The 17896-nt window shown below is 39.5% G+C and overlaps 1 protein-coding gene across 1 annotated transcript in view; it reads left to right on the top strand.

The window, feature by feature from the left end:
* Positions 1 to 17896, top strand: part of LOC134743252 (uncharacterized) — a 154374-nt gene that overhangs the window by 102686 nt on the left and 33792 nt on the right. Inside the window, exons 11-19 of the mRNA XM_063676661.1 lie at positions 1310 to 1483; positions 4437 to 4561; positions 4952 to 5332; positions 7824 to 8000; positions 12387 to 12495; positions 12913 to 13058; positions 14247 to 14460; positions 14867 to 15005; positions 17259 to 17446. Of these exons, the coding sequence (XP_063532731.1) occupies positions 1310 to 1483; positions 4437 to 4561; positions 4952 to 5332; positions 7824 to 8000; positions 12387 to 12495; positions 12913 to 13058; positions 14247 to 14460; positions 14867 to 15005; positions 17259 to 17446 (1653 nt within the window). The remainder of the gene's footprint in view (positions 1 to 1309; positions 1484 to 4436; positions 4562 to 4951; positions 5333 to 7823; positions 8001 to 12386; positions 12496 to 12912; positions 13059 to 14246; positions 14461 to 14866; positions 15006 to 17258; positions 17447 to 17896) is intronic.

Genomic DNA, 17896 nt, shown 5'->3' with positions numbered 1-17896 from the left:
TGTCAGGTGTTGGCGTGGGATTTTCACTGCTAGATGTAGATGAAAAGTTATGTATTCCTCGCAGAGCATGAATTTTTTGTTCTTCGCGTTTGCGGCGTTTTTGTAGGTTTGCTTCTTTCTTTAAATTTTGAGCCTCTTTCTGTAAACTTTTTTTGTCCACTGTAGTCATAATGCCTGCCCGATTAACGCGTTGTTGCAGTAAGAATTGTTTATCTTCTTCGATAGTCATCATATCTAAGGCTTTCGCGTGCGCAATGTCGAATAATTGTTCTATTTGGTTTAGCCATTCTTGTTCTTTTTTTTCTGTTACAGCGGAGCGTTTTGAAGCATTTTCTTTATTTTTTTTAAGTTTCTGCCACTCTTTAAAGTGGTATTCAATTTTGGCTATTACATGTTTCTTTAATCTTGTTGGTATTGCAGCTTTTTCCCATATGGTCAAGACGGAATGGGCGGTCGCCGTCGCAGACTCTCTTATAGTTTTTTTTTCATCGGTTTTAAAGTGAAAAAACAAACTTAGCACTTCACGTATTGACGGCAATTTTGTTTGCTTCAAACTTGGTGTTAACTGGCCTATAAGCCAGATGTTAGTTGTATTTCGCGTTGAGACGCGTATTCCACTGCTTGTAGACGCCATTACAATACTTCACAACGATACGCTTGAGGATTACGTGCAGACTCTCACAATAACGAAAATGGACTGAAGATCGTCCCACGCGGTCGCATCGCGGGGGTGTGAGAGGGGGGTGGAGGACGCGTCAGTGCATCGCTAGTAGGCAACGGCACTTGATTTCATTTAACAAGTCAAAATTTTATAACAAAAACGCACGAATAAATAGTTGGCTCGATTCATAAAATTGTTATATTTTTTTACATTTTTTAAAACTTTGACCTTCGGTAGCGACCTCTAAAACTAAATAAAAAAAATTAAAAAAAATTGTGTGGAAATAACTCATGCTAAATAACAATTTAAAGAGGTGCCCCATTCACTTTTCAGAAATCGAGAAATAAGGACCACCCTATTACCTATTGCATATAAAGTGGCAACCAACAAAGTGTTGCCTTTTGCCCAAAAACGCGCTGAACTGCGGAATATTACGCGCACTAAATGGTGCATTAATTCCCGTGTGAATCGTGTGATGGCAATGCGCCTATAGGAGCGTGTCTTTCATACGTTGAGCCGTGTCAGACGTTCATAGTATTTTTTTTACCTACATGTGTTAGCATTGTGCACTCAATGCTTACCTGTTGATCACCGTACTGTGATTATTGCTATAAAAAACTAACATTCTCCTCATAACGTTGTGGTTAGGTGGGGTCGGGCAACGGTACGGCGCTCCAACTGTACGGGCCGTCGATCCAGCCGCGGCACTGCGTGGTGGCGGCGGGCGAGGCGGGCGGCTACGTGGTGACGCCGCTGCATGCCGACGCGCACGTGTATGTCAACGGGCGCCGCGCGATCGCACCGCACTCGTTGCCGCTGCAGGTAACCGAATGTCCAGGTGGAGTAGGCAACGGAACGGCGCGGCGCTCAAGGCTTAAGGGCCTTCGCTCCAGCCCAGCCGTACTGTGCGACAGCGGCGGGCGAGGCGGCAGCTATCATACTAGGTGCTAGGGTAGGTAGGGGCTAGGGGGTCGTACTAGGTAGTCTAGCCATAAATTCTGCAACTACGTTAATTGTACATATGAATTAAAAGATATGAGTTAAATTTCATTGAAATTAAAAAGAGAAGATGTTGTTTTTATTTAATACGATATTGAATTTTGTCCAGATTTCACTCTGCATACGTTAAGCACACTTTCGCGTCAAGAGACGCCGCATTTACTACCGCTACCGGTAACCAAATGAATGGTACCCCTATTCGCATCGCTCTAGATTGCCTTGGTCTCGGTTGTATCCAAAAAGATAATTAATTTGGGATGTTAATAAAAAATATATACATACATATACATATATCATGGTCATATACATATGTAAAATTATATCACACACTGCCTAAACTACACAATAACAATTATTAAAAAAAATTACAAACATAATATCATTTAAATATTAAAATTAATACAACATTATATTACAAATTTTAAATATGTACATTATTCATGTCAATTGCTAAATAAATAAATAAGGACGTTACATTATTCATCGTTATAGGATTCCAAAAATATATTAATTGTTAAAAAAACATTTTTCTTTAAATCATTTAAATAGATGCAGCCTAAACTGGGTTATCGAAGGTTGTTGTCTTATTACGTTACAAGAGGTAGATACAATTAGTGTTGTACATGTAGCCGCACGTGCTTGGAAGCTTGAAAATCATTTTGTAAACTTGGCCGTCAATGGACTTTTCAAGTTTAGAACTTGAATACAAGGAAAATGTTTCGAAACAAATTAAGAGCAACAAAACACTTTGGCCTAAATTCTGACTTTGTAGCATAAACAAGGCTCTATTCAAGCCACGCCAAGCCATGACAGCATCTCAATTAACCGATTAGTGAGGAAGGATGGTTGTTATTCCAGACAGTTTTCTGTCAGTGTCAAGCTGTCAAGTCCCTCATACCAAAACATGCTTCACTTATCTCTTACTTGGGAAATCAATTATTCATTTCATATTACGATTTTAATGAACACTGAGGAAAATCTTTATTCCGCTTTCGAATCAAACGTGTTCCAGACTTTTTAAAATTTAAATTCTTATGTTGCCTTTAGTGTCCTAGATATTATTCCTTCGTTCGCGTTACATTCGCCTCATAAAATAGGGTGATTCCATTATTTTTTAGTGTGGGCATAACGATTGTTGTGTCGTTTCGACCGCCTGCGGGCGCGCTGTGAAACGTCATCTATTTATTGATGTCCGCCTCCCGGCCATTGCGCGCTGCTGTTTCATTTGTTCCATTTTCCCTTACGCATTAGAAATAATAGTATCCTAGTGCCATGTGTACACAATAACTAGGCAACTGTTATGCATTAAATTGAAGCTCTGATTTTCACGCAATTACATATGAATAAGTATAGATATAGACTAACAAAGCCTTGCGGTGAATATTGAATCCCGTTTCGTCATGAATAATTCTAGGTTTTCGGTTATACTTCGTTAATAATGGAAACTAAAAGCACTTACAACGATGCAATAAATCAGTGGGACAAGGTCCTTTAGCTATTATGTTTATATGTAATAATAATAATAAAATGCTTTATTGGGCACTGCACACTACATGAAAAAAGATACAGACATATCATCATCTTCCTCGCGTTATCCCGGCATTTTGCCACGGCTCATGGGAGCCTCGGGTCCGCTTGACAACTAATCCTAAGAATTGGCGTGGGCACTAGTTTTTACGAAAGCGATTGCCATCTGACCTTCCAACCCAGAGGGGGAAACTAGGCCTTGTTAGGATTAGTCCGGTTTCCTCACGATGTTTTCCTTCACCGAAAAGCGACTGGTATAAATATCAAATGATATTCCGTACATAAGTTCCGAAAAACTCATTGGTACGAGCCGGGGGTTTGAACCCGCGACCTCCGGATTGAAAGTCGCACGCTCTTACCGCTAGGCCACCAGCGCTTCTTACTTACCAGATACAGAAATATAAATAGAAAAGATATAAATTGGTAGGTAACAACAGGCGGACATCGCTAAACAGCGATCTCTTCCAGGACAACCTTCAGATAGAGAGATGGCGAACGAAGCGGTAGTTATCGGGTGGTGCAAAATAAAGAAAACAATAAAAACAATATAATACATATACTACACATATATAGTTAAACTAGACTACATGTATACAAATATATGACAAAGGAAGCCATAATAACGACAAATAAATTAAAGGAAAACAGGATCTTTATGAAATAGACAGATAATGATCTTTTAATAGGTTTTTAAAAATGGGGATTGATTTAGCACGTCTAATATTAATGGGCAGATTATTTCAGAGCCGGACAGCACGAAAACTGAAAGAGTTGATGTAAAATTTTGAACAAGAGGGAGGGGGAACAAGTAGCAGATTTTGAGAGCATCTAAGCGAGGAAATAAAATTTAAACCGGGCTTTAAGATAGGAAGGAGTATTGGGGTCTAATAGAGTGGCATACAGAACAGAAAAGTATGTGTGTTGCGTGTGTAATATTTTTTAAATGTATGCATTTCTTAAGCACGCCTTACAGCAGAAACGGCTTACCAAATTGTCAACGGCAGTCTGTATTCATTTTATACACTTTTATTTATATCCGATCTAATTATACAGTCGAAAGGTAGCCAACGGAAATCCTCGATGGAAAAATACAAACACGTCGAGTTTAGGCTCATTAGAAAGGCCTCGAGAAGTACTGGGTAGACATGCAAATGAGAAGAAGAACAGTCAGCAAAAACATTTTTGCCAGTAACTAATTTTATACTTCTTTGTTCATTTTTAGTACTTATCTATTTCTATGTGTTGACAGCACGGCTGTTTACTGAAATTCGGCCGAGTGTCGACATTCCGATTCGTGGACCCGAACCAAGAGAACATTCTCAACCGAAACCTTTCGCAGTCGCAACACTTCGGCTCCGGCTCCATATACGACAGGTGAGTAACGCTCTCTGTGACTCCACACCTCTCATAGTTGTCGTGATTAGTGTTGTACTGTTGTCCTAGTAATCGTTAGATGTTGTTTGTTCGCAATCAATTACTTCAAATGAACTAGAATTTTTTAAATCATTCATGCACTTTCTACATTATTTGGTCTGTTTAATCAGCCCGTTGTTGACTACTTTTGATGTTTTTATTAATCATCTAAGAAAGTAGTGAAACGTTTGTTTTTATTTTTTTCACTATTTTCCTAACACTATAATCTCACTAGAACATTATCAACCCGTCGCTTGCCATCTCTGACGTGTTTATTTTGTTACTTGTTGAATATGTTTGCATGCCCGTTTCACCTGCTCACCACATCGCTTGTGTACGTTATGGCGCTAGGTCGCCAGAGGGCGGGCGCGCTCTGTCCGGCGCCATGTCGCCGACGTCCGTGGACGACGCACCGCACGCCGACGACTACCGCCCCATGAGCCCCGACCGCGCCTACTCACCCTACCGCGACGCCAACGACACCCTCACGCCCTACAACAACAACACGCTCAAACTCGACAACGACTCCGTCGTGTCGCACCTCAACGACTCCAAGGAGGATTACCTGCGCGACGACCACACGCCCTCCATCTACGACCAGGACCACTCGCAGAATAGAACCAGCAACTCGCAGTATAAGGACAACTACGAGACCACCTTCGATCTAGACGGGAACGTCGAGACCAAAAGCATTTGCAGCGCGAAAAGTGGAGGCTCTGGACACGACAACAGGTACCCTACGTTTACCGATCACACTTTAACTTGTGTGGATATTTTTTCCCAAAAATGTTAAACTTATTTCCTCAAAGAAATGGTTATAACTGACCTAATAATGATTTTTACTATGCATGGGTAGTCAAATAGTTTTGAAATGTCGATTTTACGAAGTTTGTTTACGGATGCGGATCGCGAGACTTGTTTTAATTGGCCACTCAATAGGGTAGTTGACAAATTTTAACAATCGCACTTTTCTGACGAAACGCTCCTAACAAATTGGCAATGCATCGTTACATCACGATGTATTGCCATTTTGTTTAGAAGCCGTTTCGATGTATGGAAAACAAGGAAATTACGATTTTGACTGTGAAATATTGCGTATATGTATATAGTTGCTGTACAATATTTTTTTTAATAAAATGTAAAGAATCGAATGGTATCATTTTTTTTCCTTATTGTATGTTTAAAAAAAACTTTAATTTTGAGGTCTTTTTTTAATATTCCCATATATTTTGTTAGTCTCCAGTTTCCTTCACTTTCCAGTCTGTAAGGTTGTGGAATGCTTTGCCCATTGATATAAGACGTGCTCAATCCCTACCCATTTTTAATAACTTCTAAAAGAACACTATTTAAAAACTCTTTCTTAGTCTTGGTCCTTTCACTTACACATATGTATTTTTCTTTTTGTTCACGCTACCTGGTCGTTATTCTTCTCTTGCTTGAATTCTCATTATGTATTTATGTATTTTGTGTAGGTTTATGTAGTGTATTATTGTTGCTTACATAATATATGTAGTTAATGTAGTTTATTTTTCATTGTTTGTAGTTTATACTTAGGTATTTGATTTGTAAACTTTACACCTTTGTTATTTTGCACTGCCCATTAACTTATTTCTAGCCACTGAATCGCTATCTGAAGGTTGTCTGGAAGAGATCGCTTTTTAGCGATAAGTCCGCCTGTTGTTACCTACTCACTTATGTCCTGTCTTTGTTTGTAACATGTATTTTTCTTTGTAGTGCACAATAAAGTATTTTATTATTATTATTATTTGTATCTCCTTGGATATCACGGGCCTATAAATCCCGGTCTTTTGATAGGCTTGCGTGGGGATATAGATCCAACACGTAGAGGCCCCTTGGAGAGCTTTAATGTCATGTAGAACGCCTGCTGGAACCCGTTCACAGGCGCAACAATAGACACCCATGAACCGGTCGCAGCAGGCATTGGGACTATTGCAGAAAAAGTGAACAGTATACCGGTCTATGGATTGAAGTTTGGGTGGACAATGAGACTGGGCTATTGTAAAGAAGTCCGGACACCTGCCATAACAATGTTAAAACACGTTATCGAGGCAGGTGGTGACTTGCCGCTGACTAGATGGGCCCCTGAAACTGCCGTCGTGAAGACGACCAGGAGCAACACCGGTGTGAGCGGCTCAGGGGTGTCGAGAGGTGTGCGCCGCTTTCTACCCAGTGACTGTTAACAGCCACTGTGCCAACTCGCGTCTTATGCATCTTTCACTTCCACCCCTGGAGCATATAGCTCTTACGTCTCCCCTCTGGATGGCCAATAAAGGCAAGCCAGAGCTGAGAGTCCTGCGGGTCCCCTTGGGGTCCACTCCGACCGACGAAGACACGCCGGAGACGGAGACCCTGACCGACTCTCTGGAGCACTCGGGTCCGTGGGGTCGTCACTCCCCAACAGCTCGCCACAAGCTTATTATTATTATCCCCATATATTTTGTTACTTTCCAATTTATTGTGATAAATTGCTCATTTTGTATAAATTTAACTAGATTTAGTTGTAAAATTCAACACGTGAACAACCCTATTGAGCTCGGTCTGGACGAACGGTCTGGGATTAAGCTGTTGAAATATTGCAGCTATTGGGGTTTTTCCTTTACACGGTATCTAAGCGTATTCCAATATTTTGTTGAAAAATCGTTAGATTACATGTACGTATACATACTGAAGTCATAGAGTAATCAAGCAAGCACTTATCTGCTTACTCATTAGTCTATGCTTATATACGTATTGCATTCGTTTCATTGTCTAAATGGCCCTACTTACACAACTACAAGTACCTGTCGATTGACCCCTCTTATTTATCTTAATCTTATTTACGTGTAATAAGGTATTAAATTAACGAACGCCGAAATATGATGAATAGAGATTCGTTACTTTATAATATGTAATTATCTCTTTCCATAATATTATGACAAATTGCTTCGTTAATATATAATATAAAATCATCTCATTTTACACTATTATGACAAATTACTTAAGATGGGGGCTCGTCTTCGTAAATATATCGTATAGAAGTGTAATAGGTAATACGTAATTTGAGTAAACTGTAGCTGTTCAGCAATAATTTTCTCTAAATACAAATATTGTTATTGAAATAGAAGTACAGAAGTTAACTGACCATGTTTAAACCTCATTACAACGACGTAAAGTGTACACTGTGTCATCAGAAGAACAGTAATAATATTTGTTGTGTATACAGGATGAGTGCGACAGTGGGCAGCGCGGCGCGGCCCGGCCAAGAGGCCATCCTGCCGGCTGTGCTCGAGTTCCCCGAGGCGGGGCAGGCGCAGTTCCTCGCGGCCGTCATCACGCGCCTCGACCCGCACGCGCCCGCCTTCAAGCTGGCGCCTGTCTACACGCTCTACCTCTGTGCCAGGTCGGTACCGATAACAGAAAACTGACCTACGGCTGTGCACCATGATCGTTATTATTTCACGGCAACAGTAACCGCTCGCGCCAAAACCGTAAACAAACAGAGATTCAATCGCCTATTGTCGTCGACACAATCCACCACAGTCTACATACTCTACATCAGAGTATACCCGTCTAACGATCTAACGGTATTAAGAGCCAACAGGAGCCGAGACCAAACTCAATTTTGAGATTTGAAAGAGAATATCGTCGTCGCGCTGACGGGGGCGGTACCGCGTACCGAGGGACTATCCCAGTGTGTGTGGTGCACGCACACCGACGCGCACGTTATTTGCGCTCCTCGCCGGCCTCACGCCGCTCGCGTTTTTAGTAACTAAATTCAATATCCTTCTACAACCTGCAATCTAATTAACATTTCGAGTTACAGAATAGTAAAAAAACATAACATAACATGGACATACAAGAAAACATTGTTGTATAAAAACATACAAGATAACGGCTGTTAAATTAATCCAATTAAATATTTTTAAATATGATAAACAAAAATATTAAATTATAGTCGTGAGTATTTTAAAAGTAAAACTCCCTTATACCTTGATTTTAAACAAAGTATTTTACTTATAACTTACTTGGTTCGTATGAATTAGTGACATACCTAATTAAAAAAGAAAGCTATAACTCCCGCGGGAACAATATAGGCCTTTTCCCTTCAGTACACCTGCATGAAATAAGATCTTTTCGAGCAAGCGTCTTGAAAAACAAATTTGCCGCTTTTTTATCATAATAAAGAAACATGTGACATGTGATATTTCTTACTTTGATGTAATTATACAGTTTTATTGATGGTACGTTTTTTTATTTATGTGTCAGATTTTGATAAAAATAGGTATAAATTGAAGAGCTCCTAATTCTGATCGGAATAAATATGAAACCCAATAAATAAATAAATAATAATAAATATTAAATCAATATTATAGGACATTCTTACACAGATTGACTAAGTCCCACGGTAAGCCCAAGGAGGCTTGTGTTATGGGTACTCAGACAACGATATACATAATATATAAATACTTAATTACAAATAGAAAACACTCATGACTCAGGAACAAATATCTGTGCTCATCATATCATATCATCGAACCCAGGACCATCGGCTTCACAGGCAGGGTCACTACCTCCTAGGCCAGACGACCGGTCGTCGCCCAATATTTTGGGACAATAGTCTAGTCTACAAAAGGTTCAAGGTGGTGAAAAAAATAGTATAAGCTGTTCGCATAAAAAAACCGCAAATCGATGTACAGGTTAGCCGTTTGGTACACGTATATACTAGTCAAAACAAAAATTTTGACCCGCAGTTCCTAAAAAAAATTCCCTTAGGAGGGGAGTGCTGAAACCTTTTTTTGTATAAAAAAAACTTTTTTTTTAAACCTATCGTATACTTCTCATCTATCATACGAAAGGGCTTTTTGAAGCGATTCTGAAAATATACCACATCATTGCATTTTAGCCATTTTTAGGGTTCCGTAGCCAAATGGCAAAAAACGGAACCCTTATGGATTCGTCATGTCTGTCTGTCTGTCGTCCGTCCGTATGTCACAGCCACTTCTTTCCGAAACTATAAGAACTGTTGAAACTTGGTAAGTAGATGTATTCTGTGAACCGCATTAAGATTTTCACTCAAAAATAGGAAAAAAAAAATTTTAGGGGTTCCCCATACTTAGAACTGAAACCCAAAAAATTTTTTTTTTCATCAAACTCATACGTGTGTGGTATCTATGGATAGGTCTTCAAAAATGATATTGAGGTTTCTCATATATTTTTTTTCTAAACTGAATAGTTTGCGCGAGACCGAGAGACACTTCCAAAGTGGTAAAATGTGTAACCCCCCCTCTAACTTCTAAAATAAGAGAATGATAAAACTGAAAAAATATATGATGTACATTACCTTGCCAACTTTTACCGAGAACTGGTTTGAACGAGATCTAGTTAGTAGTTTTTTTTTAATACGTTATAAATCGTAAACCGCAATTTACCTTTCACTCACGTTTCACATAAAAATACATTGTTTAAATTGTGTAATGTACGGAACCCTCGGCGCCCGATTCCGATTCGCACTTGGCCGGTTTTTTCTTAAATTGAAAGAAAAAGAATTTTCAAAACATACCAAGTTTGGGCTCCTCCAGATACGATATGGCTGATTTTTTTTTGTACAAATGATACGTGATATCCTCATATGTAACCCCAAAAAAGCAATAAAAAATTTATTTAGTTTTTTTTTTCAATACAAAGTGACACAGTTCTACTTAACCCTTTAACTTGACCCCAAACTTGGTGTGTTTTGAAAATTCTATTTGTTTTAATTTACAAAAAAATGGCTAAAATGTAATGATGTGGTATAATTTTAGAATCGCCTCAAAAAGCCCTTTCGTATGATACCACACACGATAGGTTTTTGGAAAAAAATATGTTTTTTTTTTTCATACAAAAAAAATGTTTCAGCATACCCCTCCTAAGGGATTTTTTTTAGAAACTGCGGGTCAAAAATTTTGTTTTGACCTCTTAGTATGCGTGTGCCAAACGGCTAACCTGTACATCGATTTGCGGTTTTTCTTTGAACTTGGGCTTGTACGGCTGCCACTAATAGAGATACTAACTCCTAAAAATACGTATGATACCTCATTGGATTCAGAATGATGTCTAGAAAAATGTATTCGAAGCGTTTATTCCCACATAAAAAAAGTTCAAAGCTATTAACAAAAAACGGCCAATTGCGAGTCGGTTCCGTACCATTACGCAAAAAACGGCAAAAAATCCCGTTTGTTGTTTGGGAGCCCCACTTAAAAAAATATTTTATTCTGTTTTTAGTATTTGTTGTTATAGCGGCAACAGAAATACATCATCCGTAAATATTGCAACTTTTTAGCTATCACGGTTCACGAGATACAGCCTGGTGACAGACGGACAGGCAGATTGACAGACAGACAGACAGATATTATTTTAAAGGTATTAAATATTCTTTTAAAAATTAGGAAATAATATGGTGTATTTAAAACATATCATGGAATATACTACGGTTATAAATTGATATTATGTAAAGTAATTTTTTCAACAAGTTAGGCAATTATTAAGTAACCACATTTTTTTCGAACTTTCGTCTTTGTTGTAAATTAAAAAAAAAAAGAAAATAATTGGCGTAAAAAGTATTTCGCCTCGTGGAGCCCCTTTCATGAGATCACGTCACAAATGTTTTAATAAAATTAATACTTTGTTTAAAATAAATTTTTGAATAATAGTGAAAATTGTAAAATATAAAGCAATATAATAATACGTACTTAGAACTGATACTTTTCTAAATAAAGAATGAATAAACTAAATTGTGTAATTAATTTTTAGTGCAAATCACCACAATTTGCTTCTAAAGAGCAAATCTGTGACCAAAAATTATATATAGTTTTAATTTTTCGTTCGTGTATTCAGATTTGTGTATGAAAATGTGAAACTATTATTTCTAAAATAAATTATTCGTCCCTAATTTACACAAAATTTATACCAAATTTGATCTCATATCTAGAGATAGGTAGAAATAGAGGCAAACTGGACCGCAGAAGCCGACTTTTCCCCTCCCTTTTTGGGGGTAGCCAGGACTTAATCTCGTAGCTAGTGCGTCAGCTCAGCTTTGTATGAACCAAGGAATAATAAATAGTGTTAAACGATATCCCCTGAGGCCAAAGTGCATACTCACTTTACTTACTTCGCCTACTAAGAGGCAAATCGCGACTTTGTTATGGTTTATCGATAACTTATCACATCACTAGATTATCGACTTTCAATGTCGACTATTGCCCATCACTTTTCTGTCCGTGTACGTATTTAGAAACTTGACCCCGCCCCTAAAATTAGTGCGATAAGGACAACTGCAGCTTAGGCGAAAAATCCTGCGTAAAAATCTCAAAAATCGAGGTTTCGTACTCGACTGTTTCCTCCTCCAAAACTTAAGCAATCGTAACCAAATTTGGAAATCTAAATGATTATGAAATTGTCTGTGTCGGACTGTTTTGATTTTTTGGCTAATTGATACCAGTTTTGAATACCACGCCTCTCATTGCGGCATAGTCAGTGAGGCCATTTTTGGCCATGTTTGAAGGGCTCTAGCGCCTTAAAAAACAAAAATATCAAAAAAAGCAAAACACACCGACACAGATATTGACAATATTAATCTGTGTTGAAAAAATCATTCCTCTAGCTTCAAAAACCAGGGAGGAAACAGTCGAGTACGTTTGTATGGAGAAATGACCACTCCTGTTGGCTCTTAAACGACAAGAATCTAAGTGTAAGAAATGTAGACGGGTAATTAACACCGCTCGGGTAAATTGAATGATAAATGTTGCAGGTACCGCGCGTCGACGCACTACCGGCCCGAGCTCACGCCCACCGAGCGCGCGCACAAGCTCACAGCGTTCCTGCACCACGTCGCCACGCTCATACACGCCACTGTGCAGGTTATTACAGCTATTCTTCATCATTAGGAAAAAAATATCCCTTGTTGTTATTCTTACGAAGTAACCAATGATTTTCTTACAAACTGAAATTATATTCTCTTCTTCTTTGTCGTTTTACTCTTTGCAGTGTCGTGGTCAACTGCTGCCATCAGGCACAGATGTTGCTTGCCTTACGAAATCTCGCCATATTAAATTATATTAAGGGTGTCATTTTGAAAGTAAAAAAAAAAACGAAAACGAAAAGTATTAAAGGACAACTGAACTAAGATTAACTTAAATAGATGGCGCTGACATGACATTGAACATTTATTAATTATATTCAGGTTATTGAAGATATCACTTTTTAACTGCTGTCTACTTATGTATAATCTGTTCTTTGATGTTGATGTAACATTGTATCGTATTTTTGTCATACAGGAACGATGTACAGACTCCGCCGCGCAAGCATTCTGGATGGCGAACGCAAGCGAACTCCTACACTTTCTCAAATGCGACCGACATATATCGTCCTTCTCCACACAAGCGCAGGAATTACTGCCCGCCACTGTGCAAAACGCCTTTAGGTAAGGAATTTAGGGACTCGGACACGGCTGACGCCGACCGCCATGCGGACGTATGGCCGTCGGAGTCAGCGTCGAGTGTGCACGCTCAGAGCGGTTACATAGTCATAGCCCTGGGAGGTGAGGGCTAACGCTGGAACGCTTATTTTCGAGGCAGTAGAAGCTGACTTCGTTTTCTTTATAGTAAGTACTGTAGAATTGTATGGGTAAAAAACTTTACTAACAACTGACTGCAATTAAGCAGTTGGGTTCTCTAGAAACAAGTCAATATCTCCGGATAGGTACTTAAAACCTAATTACGAAAATGTTCGTATCATTGTTTCAAATCAATGTATTAAGTAGCTATACAATCACTAACAAAGCGCCTTTATATAAAGTTTATAATAAGTTCATTGAATGGTATTTCATAACAATCTTTATGGTGTTTATCATAATTTTCCGACAAATATTACTTTTATGTTTACAACAATCGGGGGACTAACCAATTTTAGGAGGGGTTTAATATATCACTCTGAAATGTAATTGAACGGGAAGACGTTGAACTTAAATGTTTTCAAGCGCAGGTTTTACGCTCGTTAAATTTAATTTTACGGCGGTCCACCTGCCGCCGCGATCGATGGCTGTCTGTCCTTAACATGAATGGTATAAATTATGTCTGGGTTTATCTATATGATCTACACATGTTTGCAGCTATAACATACCTATATGGGTTTTGCCCTTACGAGTAGGCTGTGGAATGAGCTCCCTGCCGAGGTTTTCCCGAGGGGCTACAGTATGGGGTTCTTCAAAAAAGGAGTGTACAGGTTTTTAAAGGGTCGGCAACGCGCGTGTAATACCTCCGGTGTTGCAGGCGTCCATAGGCTACGGTAACTGCTTACCATCAGGCGGGCCGTATGCTTGATTGCCACCGACGTGGTATAAATAAAAGGCTGCGTAATAAGTTTAATTAAATTTCTTGTGTTTTGTGAGTGAAATTAGATAACTCTCATGCATGTGTTACGTGTTCTATAAAGATAACAATACTTTTATACGACTCTTAGGTACTTATTACTGTTATGTATTTACTGAGGTATTTTTGGGCAAGCTACTTAATCTAGAACAACAACATAGAAAATGCAGTATTACTGATGCATGGCATGCTTACTGTAGTTATTTACCTGCCTAAATTTTGCGTCTGTTCTTTGTTTCCAGCAACCTAGTGTCATGCTTCCAAGAGGAGCTGTCCCGGGCTTTGGGCACGCTGACGAACCCCGCGCTGACGGACGCGACCGAGGCCACGGCGCCGACGCTGCAGGCGCTGGCCGCCGCCATGGTGCTGCTGCGTCGCTGCCGCGTCAACGCCGCGCTCACCATACAGCTGTTCTCGCACCTCTTCCACTACATCAACGCCGTGTGCTTCAATAAGGTGACTTAACTAATAATGTATAATCACTGTTGAAGCGGCAGGTGGCCAGGTAGTCCTTCTTTAGGTAGCCTAATAACATGGCGTTAAGCTATGTACTTGCTTAGTCAAAAACGAGTGCTTAACGGATAGAGGTATTGCGCCCTAAGTAGAGGCCAAACACACGACAACTCGTGCATAGTCATACTTTCAGTAGTCATTCGTTATTTTCTTTGCCTCTTTCATTTAATTATGAGACAAGGTTCGTGAAGGTACTAAATTAAGCTTGACGAAGAATTCTTAGGAAGTGCGAATTAAACTTCTTGGCATAATAATAGTTAAATTTGAGTTATGATTTTCGTTACATTAATTTCAGCAGTTAACATTTTTTACCACTCAACAGGTTTACAATGAGATTTTAAATGTACAGTTGGTGACGGAGCCGGGCACGGTGTCTGCGCGCTGGGGCTCGGCGCTGGCGGCGCGCTTGGCGCTGCTGGCGGCGTGGGCGGAGCGGCAGGGGCTGGAGCTGCCTGCGGACTGCCATCTCGCGCGCACACATCAAGCCGGTCAGTACTTACCACAACTCCATAGTGCGATGCATGTCGCATTCGACAGTTGAAAGTGTAAAACGTGGCCACGTTAGCAGCAGTCGGCAGCAGTTAAAGGCGCTCGAAAACTATTGAGTCCAAGATTTCTGTGTTTTTAAGTCTTTATTATTATTATTTTTTAATTTATTTAGGAAACAAACAGTCACATACAGATAAGTTTAAACTTGCAGATATACAATAAGACCTATAATTCCATTAATTATAACATACTGATATTGATAACAAGTAGAAACAGGGCTTGTTAGGCACTGCCTATAAATAGGAAGATACACAGAAGTAACAATTGGATACACAACTAATAAAGTACCTAAGTATCAAACATGCTTACAAACATACATACGTTACATAAGACTATAGAACAATTACAATTTTTTTTTTTTTTTTAAAGCAAAGACACTGCTATGGAAAAAGTAAGCTCCGCAGACCACTACTATATTTACCGAAAGACAATGAGAAGATATCTAGATTTATGAAATTAAAATTGTAATCATGACAGGCTCGTCTAAAAAAAGTATTTTTGGCGAAATTAGATCTACAAAAATCGATATGGAATGTTTGGGGGTGGCGCGTGGGAATACGAGGCAATTTAAAGACAATTTTTTCAAGAAGAGTGGAAGAATCAGTAAGGCCATTTAAGAGTTTATACAGAAACATTTGGTCTATATAAACACGTCGTGTATCTAGTGGCCCTAGACTACGACGGTGTGTGCTATTCTCTGACATATTCAGACCGTGGCGGAAATTGAGCGACTTTAACAACTTTTTTTGGATTCTTTCAATTCTTTTTATGTGAACGGTATATTGAGGGGTCCAGACGACGCTACCGAACTCTAAAATGCTGCGAACGTAAGAGGAGTATATTACTTTTAGGGTGTTTGGATCTTTAAATGGTTGAGATAGTCTAAGTATCAGGCCCAATTTCTTGTAGGCCCTCTCGGAGATGTGGTCTATGTGTGAAATGAAGTTAAGCTTAGAATCCAAAATAATACCAAGATCTCGGACCTTGGTGATTCTATTTATGATCTTTCCTGAAAAACTATAATTGAAAAGAAGGGGACTTTGTTTATGAGTGAAAGTAATACAGTTGCATTTATCAGGGTTCAGAAGCAATTGGTTATAACCGCAATATGCGGCAAAGCTATCAAGATCGCGTTGCATGTCCAGGCAGTCGTTCTTTGTTTTTATGATTTTGAAAATTTTTGTGTCGTCTGCATAAACTAGATGTCTTGAACTAGAAAACGATGAACCCATGTCGTTTACATAGATGATAAATAAAAGCGGTCCTAAATGAGAGCCTTGAGGGACCCCTGAATCAATGGTTAAGTATCTGGAAGTATAGCCTCTTAGTGATACTGCCTGGCATCGGTTCTGGATGTAGGATTCAATCCACCTGTAGAGGTCTCCGTGTATACCGAGTTCGTATAATTTGTGTAATAACATAGTGTGATTAATTTTATCAAAAGCTTTTGAGAAATCGGTATACACGGCGTCAACCTGATGACCGTTGCCAATAGCGTTCAAAATAAAATCAGTGAAGGTAATAAGATTGGTGTCAACACTACGGCCACGAAGAAAACCGTGTTGGTCAGGGGAAATTATACGAATGATACAATTTGTCAATTCTGATGTAACTATTTTTTCTAATATTTTGCCAAAAGTGCATAATTTAGATATGGGTCTATACTGTGTAACATCATGTTTATCTCCGCTTTTATGTATTGGTGTTATTAAAGCCGTTTTCCAAACAGACGGGAAACAACCCTCGGATAACGATTTACGGAAAATAATAGTAAGAGGAGTAGCCAATTCCTTGCTACAGCGAGAGATTAAAATTGGATGAATACGGTCAAGTCCCGCTCCCTTATTTGTGTTAACCTGTTGGAGGTGTTTGAACGAGTTTATTATTTATGTTAATCGAAGAGATATCTACCGGGCTATTGTTAGTATGAGAATTTGGAGAAACAGGGTACGCGATACCTTTAACAAAAACTGAGTGGAAATAATCGTTGAAATAATTAGCTACTGTCTCACTGTCTTTATAGACTTTAAACTTAGAAACGCGAAATGGAGGATTCTAATATGTATGCAGAAATTGTATAGATATGACTGCCTTTGCGTCGCTATTAATGCCTGGACTTTGCAACACTTTTAAGTGAAAACTTTACTCGGTCATGGTGTCTGACAGACAATAAAAAATGTGTCCATTTGCAGCACGCTTGATCAGCGGCACGTACCGTACGGCAGAGGAGGTGCGCGCGGCGCTGGCGGCCTGCTTCAAGCTGAACTCCGTGCAAGTGCGCGCGCTGCTGACGCCGCTGGCGCCGCCCGACGTGGCGGACGCGGCCGCGCACCACGCGCGCGCGCTGGCCGACGAGCTGTGCCGCGCCGACGGACGCGAGGTAACCCGCACCCGCACGACACTACCACCTAAACATGCTGGCCCACTTGCACTAACCGCTATTAGCGGACTGATGCTCGAACTGACTCAGCAGTGAACTAAATTCCTAATTGTTTATTGCACTCATGTTAGTGTGTATACAGCTCTTAAAACTGCTTATTACAGTTCCCGAGTTAATAGTGAGTTAGTAGTGAGGTATATATATATATATATACCTCAAGCGAGGGAATGGGTACGAAACTTCCCTCACAATAAAATCTAGCGAACGCTTTAATGGTGAGACGGTTCGGTGCAACTGACCCCTAGTGTCTTGGACCATTTAGATTTTTGGACAATCCCTAATGCCCTAAGACGTTTTGCAGGATGGAGGCCATCTCGTATTTTTTCCACTCCTCGCAGACAATTTGTATGCGATTAGACACTCGCTCCGACACCTTTTAATAGTTATAAA

The sequence above is a fragment of the Cydia strobilella genome, chromosome 7 (assembly GCF_947568885.1).
Source record: "Cydia strobilella chromosome 7, ilCydStro3.1, whole genome shotgun sequence".
Lineage (NCBI taxonomy): Eukaryota > Metazoa > Arthropoda > Insecta > Lepidoptera > Tortricidae > Cydia > Cydia strobilella.
This window is presented reverse-complemented; position numbering and strand designations above follow the sequence as displayed.